Consider the following 7915-nt stretch of genomic DNA (forward strand, 5'->3'; position numbering starts at 1 on the left):
TCGCTACGCAAACATCAAAATTGCCATGCCCAAGCGTTATCTTATACTAAGTTCATCTGGACCCGTTGGGCGGCTGTAGGTACATGCCAACGCTAAAGAAACGAGCGAAATTGTTTTCTAGTCCAGAGTCACACTTGACAACTGAAGACCTCGTTTTGATGATTTTAGGATAAAAACCGTGAGCGCGAGTCAAGTCGTTGCATTGTGGTAGCGACGATTGCGCGATCCGTTGTTGTATGAACGTAAACATGAGATTATGCTCAATCAACCGTAAAACTCGCACTTGTTCTCTTAGGGGCGGTGTTTGCTAGCGCATGCTAACATGCCGTTCACTTCTACAACTAATGCAATAAATTAACAATTTTTTGAGACCCTTTTGTGGCAAGAGACCTCCTCAAACTAAGAAAAAATTTAATGATTGTCAACTAAACTTGAGCCTTATTATGTTTGTCTACTTAAGGGTTTAATCAAATTTCGTCAATAATCTTTTCGTTGAAATGTTCATTCTTTCAGCCAACTTCTACAGTGTTATGACGGATACTCTCAACTCTTCAGATAATTTTCAGATATTATTCATTGTTCAGAAGTTTTTATTGTGAAATTTTATTGGGTTTGCGGCAAAAGATTTTAAAAAATCGTAAAACTGGATTATTAATTTTTCGATTGTGATTCTTTTTGGACTAAGACTGGAATAGTTGAAACTAAAAAAATATTCAAGGCTGGCTGGTTATTTTTCTGAATGGCTGTAACGTCTCAATAGTTAACCAGCTATAAATGATTATAGAAAGTCTTATATGACTTTGAGAGTGTTCAATGACTAATATTCCTCTCTCTTTTGACATTTCAACTTAAATTTTGAGAAACTACCTGAAAGTTGTTAAAAAGAAATGAATTACCAATTGTGAGCAGTGATATTTTTCATATTTTTCATCTAAACAACATGCATTTAGCTATACTAATACCTAACCCAAGAAGACTGCTCGTATCTGGGCGAAGCCCTGAATGTTCCAACTGCCTTTTAAGGACTATGGCGCAGTAATAATACGAAAAGAATGTATAAAATCATTAAGTTAATTTTATTTTTCTAAATCTCATCAATCAAATAAACTCAAAGGGATAAATTTTGCTCCTAGTAACAAATCAATTATGGTAAATAAGCTTCGTTCAACCAGTTTGGAACAATTTTTAAGACGGATTACATCTCCGCTAACGCGTTAATAGCGCGAAAAATATCGCATAAAAAATCGCGAGGTAAATATCCCAAATTGGTCAAAAAGGCGATCTTTAAACCCCCATAATTTTTTTAAAAAAAGTGCACAGGTGAAATATCTTTTCAAAGTAAGCTCAGAACGGCAATATTTTTTGAATACTTTAAAAAAAATTTTGTCAAATTTGGCTAGTTAAAAAAGCTGAAGTTTGTCTAAAAAAACCACCCCGAGCCCAAATATCCTTTTACTTTTTTTGCAAAGGTCGGAACAACAGAAGCACAAAGTACGGCTACAAACTTTGACAACTTCCCTCAAATCATCACGCATTAAGCTAAACTGAAACCTTACCCAATAACAAAAGTTGATAAAATGAAAGGTGGGAAGAATCCAACGAAGAATTAGCAAAACACATGGCACAGTAAACACGTTCTCTAAGCATGCTCTCTGTGTACTGTTTGTTTGAAACCTTTTACCTGAGTTTTATAAGTGCAAGTTTCCTGTCTAATGTTGCAAGTTTTTTCAACTGCCCACTTTAACTGTCTTAGCTTATTAAAAGGGCTTAAACCTAACATGACGCGGAAAAAAATTATAAGTAAGAATTCATTTGTTTCCATTGGGTATCATTGTCATGTCACGCACTTTGACTCTGAAAAAAGGGACGTCTCTTTTTGAGTCACAAACTGATCCACATAAAATAGTGAGTTTTTTGATTTGGCGTTGTTTGGTCAAGAATTTTGCCTGCAAATCGATACTCAGAAAAAAAATCAGTTTTTTCGTTGCCTTTCTTTTTAACTTTATCGATCAAATTGTTCAGATTTAAAAATCGCTATCACAAATTGAAGTTCGGCTACCCACGCGAACAAAGTTAGGCCCAAAATTGGGCTTTTACTTTCTAAAATTTCTGTTTAACAACATTTACTTCAATTTTCATCAAATGATTTATATAGACAAGGAGCAAATGATCAGAGCTACCCTCAATGAAACTATCAATTGTTAGTTTCAAAGACTTACCGAGAAATTCCGGGCCTGAAAAGGCTAGATTTACTCATCGTCACTGAGTTTTGCATCGGAGTGAACTGTTTCTTGAATAAGCGACCTGAAACATTCTCAAAGATACAACTGAATTAATAAAGTGAAGATTTTACTAAACTCGGTTGTTTTTTTTTTCGGATTGAAAAATTTAGAGCCGATGAAGAAATCTAGCCTTTTCGAACACGGATTATCTCAGTATAACTTTGAAACCAAGAAATGATAACTTCAAAGAGGATATCTCTGATCATTTTTGCATGGTCTATGCAAGGTGCAAGAATTTTGATGAAATTTGAAGTAATTATAGTAAAAAATGGGCATTTGAAAAATGCTGTTTTAGAGATCAAACCCTAAATTTGCGCTACTGTTTTTGGTCTTTTCTCCCACAATTCAAACATAAGAAAAACTATTTTACATTGTCATAAGGTGATGAAATTTTGCATGACGAACAAAAAGCAATAAAATTAGTCAATTTGCATGCGTTCATACGCAGTTCATAAAAAAATCAGTACGTGAACTTTATTATTTGAACAAAACTTATTTGTCTGAAGCGTGCAATAGGCGTGAAAAAATCTTTACAAGCACGCTAGCAAGTGAGCTGTAGAGATAGTTTGACAACATGCTTCAATGTAGCATTTGAAAAACAAGTGAAAACCAGCGTGCACACAAATTTTTGTTTTGACTAAAGCATTTTCGCAACTCAAAGAAGTGGTATATTGGTTTTTTCTTTGTTTTAGCAAAAAAGACAACAGTAGCGGTTGGTGACTTGACTAAAGGTGGGAAGTACAAGAGGATAAAAGCAAGCAAGATAAAAATTCATCAATCGTTAGTCAAATTTCACCAATCAAGTTTCATTAAAATTACTCACAAATCAAGTTAATAGTATTATTTTCTATTTCCTATCTCTAGTATGAGTCTCTGTGTGGATTCAAAACTGGTGTATGCTAACTGTTGTTTATTCAATGGGCAAAATAAAACCATCATTGTATTTTTAATTTATTTTCAATTGGAAAAAAAGTTCCCGATAACCAATTGTATTGAAACTTCCTAAAGCAATGAGTTGATAGAGATATTTAAGTTCGTATCATTTTTAGATGTCAATGAAATGTTCTGACAGTGCTTCATTGCATAAATTGTGATTAATATAACCAGCTCTCTACAAACTTAATTACGAGATTACAATGAAAATTTTATAACTGGCTAAGAGCGACATCAAAAGGTTCATGTTTTGCATTTTTTTAAGTATTAGGTTCAGTATTTGTTATTACTTTGATTACAGTTACCTAACATTCGGCTATTTGATAGAGGCTTGAAAAGATAATAGTTGATATCAATGTTTGGTTTACAGTAAGTAAGCTTCTGTTAGATGACTAGTATTAAAAGTATTAAAAGTGATGCATCGCCGCAGCAGCGCAATATGTTTATGTGTCTTGAGCGGGGAGGGAATGTGTCGATTTTTTTAGGTCGAGCAATTTAAGTCAAAGATCAATTTTGAACTCAATTACTGTTAAAGTTACGGGTCTTATGCACTAAACGGCCGAAAGTCATTTTTTCTACAAGCTGGAAATTTTAGCCAATCAAATTCAAGTTACACGGTCCGGCATTCCGTTCAATTTCCTAGCAGATAAAAGTAGTAGCCGAAATTGCTGAAAAGGTGGAACTTTGATTAAAATTATCAAATTAATTTTGAGTCACTTGTGAAACCTTGCCCAGACAAGCAAAATTCAGTAAAACGGCTTGACAAAGCAAAATATAATTTTCTTTATCATTTCGGCTAATAATTGTATCTGCTTGAAATTTCAATTGAAATGGCAGAAATTGTCGATGGAACTTGATTGGCTAATTAGCCAATCAAATTCATCCACAAAAATTTCAGTTCAAGAAATGTAGAAATAATGAAATTGGGCCGTTTAGTGCATAAGACCCGAAGTTACTGTTGGGTACATGTGTACAGATAGTACTCCTGTACTAAAGTATCATAATTCAATTGATAGGTTGCCTGAAAGGCTAAACTTCTCAATTTGCTAAAGGGCTCTTTTATCTGATTTAGACGAACACCCGGCGTTCGCAACTTATGCTCTAGTTATTATTAGTTAAAGGTCAGCCGAAAATTGATATCTCAAAGTAGTACAAAGGGGGGGACCCTTTGAGTCGGCAGGTGGGCGAATTCTGAAAGAGAAAAGACAAAAGGCCCCCGCCCCCGCCCCCTTTAATTTCGCTACTGGTTAAGATACCTGTAAAGTCTCAAAGGATCGAATTTTTGCTTGAGTAGATGCCGCCAGGTCACAAGCATTGATCGATAGTTTTCAAGTACCAGTTATTGTAATTCCCACAACGATTAAAATCAAAGTCTTAATGCTAGCACACACGAGTTTACTCAAATTAGGCTTTATACCGTTATGAAGATTTTGGAGAACTCATTGGACGAGAATAATATCACGCCTGTTGGGTATAATTTTTATATGACTCAACTGTTTTGTTGAATAATCTTGGCTAACTGACCAGATAAACAGCTGGTAAGAAATGAAGTTTCATGACCTTTTTAAACAGTTTGTTAATCATACTGCTGGTAATGAACGCACCCGGTCGATTATACATTCTAAAAATCTTAAATATTGCGAAAGATACAACGAGTATAAGCTAACTATCGATAAAACTTAAAAAACGTGGGTACATTGCGCCGAGTCCTTAAGGGTTCTTCGAATTAAATAACTTCGTCGCGTTACTGTACCGAAGCTGTAAATCGAATTGAGCTCCACTTTTTTGGCGATAGCTTGTGCAATGTCGTTTTCTGCGTTGCCGATTTTTCGACAGGCACGACACTCAATTATCTTTTATCTTCGGCAGAGCATTTGTTGCTCCGATGCAAAGCGCCATCAAAACCCAAGCTAGAATTTCAAGCTTCTCTGCTTGCCACACGTCTGAATTTTGAAAGCAAAGCAATTACAGTCAAAGATCAATTTTGAGAGCAATTACAGTTAACGTTACTGATGGGTACAAGTGGACAGATAGTACTCCTTTACTAAAGTATCCTAATTCAATTGATCGGTTGTCTGTAATCGTCTTCGAATTCCTTTAGCCAACCAAAACTGACGACTGTTATGAAAAATTAACGGTGATGTTTTACTGATACCGGTACGCGGTGGAATTCAATTATTGACAAAAATTGGTTTGAACAGTCCCTCTTTTGAGGTCTACTTTCGTCAGTAAGGTCGAGCTAGAACAATAGTTTGATAGGGATAAACTCAGTCCCTTTGAAACGCTTTAAGAGAGCGTATCTTTTATCGTCGACTGAGACTTTCGGACTTCAAAATGCGGAAAAATATTTGGGGTATCGTGCCCAGTAAGATTGCTAGGTTCTCTCCTCTGCTGGAACTGGCAAGTATCATCGTTCAACCGGCCGAACTATTTGCTAAATTGAGGCTGAGTTTGAGACGGGGTAGATAATTTTTCCGGATTGGTTTTCTGGGACAGAGTAACTAAATTTTCCGGAAGGCTGTTCATTTTGAGAATCATTAATTAGACCCCAGTTTATACGTGATGGGCTTTGAATAGTTCATCAAGCGCCGGGTTTCACTTTGCACTATCTGGGTACAAATGATACGAAGTTTGTAGGCTCGGAAAAGGAACTACTTGCTTGCATCAAAACCTGGAACATGACGGCGGCAGTTTTTGCTTGGTAATTTTGTTTGAAGGTTGAGCCCATCAAGCGCATCCAGTCATTGTGGCCCCTGAAAACGCCTCGCTCTTAGCATTAAGCGGATCTTCTATGATTTTGCAGGCAGTAGGAGAGTTACTGAAGAAGTGTTAGGTGCAATACTCTGTCTAGTTTGGTACAATACTCTGAGCAACTTTTTATTGCAAAGCATCTCAACCTAAAGTAAAACCTCTCGCCCGCCATGTAAAGCTGAACTACGGCAAAAACTAAAGCGCACAACCACAAGCGAGCTCACTAGACCGACCGATAAAGCTTGTTCAATGACTTTTTTGTTTGTTTTAAAATACTCCTGAACTTTTGACTCGAATGAAACAGGTGCACTTCTGTTGCAGCGCTTGAATAAAGCCAGAATTACGAAGTTCTGGCGAATTAGGCATGAGTTCGCTTTCCACCTAGATTGTACTCCTCACGAATCAATCATATGCCAAAAATGGAGAGTAAATTACCGGTTGTAAATTCATTTTAATAATTCAGTTCAAAATGTGAACTTATTTCAACAAAGGAGTAAGCTTTGACTCTTATTTTCTGGTAATAATCTATAGTTTTGTTCAACTTTACAGAATTAAATGAACTGAAAACTTATGTTTGAATCGTTCAAAATTGATCACGGATACATGCTGGAAGGAAATAAAATAATAATAAATAAAGTTAAAATTGAGACATTTCTTGTCTTGATTTTTTCGATTCATGTTTCCAAGACACTCTCCAATTTTTATAGAGTTTAGTACATTTACTGCATTCTTTCGAACTGTAACATGACACGGAGTATATAAGTATTAGATCAGTTACAGTTCTTGTAAAGTTCAATTGTATTGGTCAAAAAAATTGAATAGATGGGCAAACCAAATGAAGAACCATAACTGTCGAAAAGCCAAACCAAAAGGTTCACGAAAAACGAAAGAAGCATAAATTGTCTATCCTTGAATACCAATATTTCAAAGGTTTATATTAGAGTTTTCATCATTTAATTGACTAGAATTAACAGATGCGTTACTAGTGAAAGGTGCTACTATTTTATGAGTTTGAATTTTTTTTACAGTGCTTAAAAACTTAAGTACTGATAGTAAAACAAGGATAGGCATCGGGACTCAAGTAACCAGTATGTGTCAAAAAATGAAGATTTTTTTTCTAAAAATAAATGATGTCACAAGCAACAGTGTTTGATGATAGTCAAAAACCAAAAAGTTATGATAAATAGTTGAAAGTTTTTTTTTCTTCAATCATTTCGATGACTAATTATCTCGGGAGGGGATAAAAGTGCGCGTTGAAAAAAAAATAATTGCGAACAAGATCGAGCACCTAGCTTTTGGCTCTTTAGTAAATCAAAAGTTTCAATGCTAGCTTTCATTTCCAGATACTTGAAACATTCAAAATTTTGAATTTCTTTATATCTAGGTAGAAAACAAATTATATGTAAAATATTAGAGCAAAAACACTAGAGAAATTGCGGGTGTGATGTGGGCGGTAAAATTAGGCAATCTTTTGTAGTAGATCAATTTGAATATCTAAAATGGTTTGAGCGAAAAGCAATCGCTGCCCTTAATTTTTCTGCAAAAGTGGAAAATCTAACCGGTTTTCTTCGACCCACCACAATGGTTCGACCTGTTTTGCTTTCTCGTATAAAGGGACAACTCCAAGCCAGAAAACAAAATGGCTCCGAGGTTTCGAATAAAACTGTTCTCTTTGAATTACTTTTTTTTCTTGACATTAAAAGTCTTGAAAAAATCCAATGCTGAAGACAAGCATTTTATCAAACTGTCTATTTCAGCTACAAAGATTTTCATGCGGATGACATTGCCCTGGTCAAATTGTCTAAGAAAGCCAAATATGGTACAACAATCTCACTCTGCAAGAAAGACTACTACAAGTCGAAGAAATACAAGCTGATCGTGGCGGGATTGGGCCATGACTCGAAGAATGGTTTTCCGAAATATCTTCAGGAGGGTTTCGTAAGAGAAAC

General features: G+C 35.4%; 1 protein-coding gene across 1 annotated transcript in view; it reads right to left on the reverse strand.

The window, feature by feature from the left end:
- Nucleotides 1-1808: 1808 nt before the first annotated feature.
- LOC134853433 (uncharacterized) overlaps nucleotides 1809-7915 on the reverse strand; it is a 31213-nt gene continuing 25106 nt past the window's right edge. Inside the window, exons 7-8 of the mRNA XM_063869431.1 lie at nucleotides 2220-2304; nucleotides 1809-1854 (exon numbers count right to left, since the gene is read on the reverse strand). Of these exons, the coding sequence (XP_063725501.1) occupies nucleotides 1809-1854; nucleotides 2220-2304 (131 nt within the window). The remainder of the gene's footprint in view (nucleotides 1855-2219; nucleotides 2305-7915) is intronic.

This window comes from Symsagittifera roscoffensis, chromosome 8 (assembly GCF_963678635.1).
Source record: "Symsagittifera roscoffensis chromosome 8, txSymRosc1.1, whole genome shotgun sequence".
Taxonomy (NCBI): Eukaryota; Metazoa; Xenacoelomorpha; order Acoela; family Convolutidae; genus Symsagittifera; species Symsagittifera roscoffensis.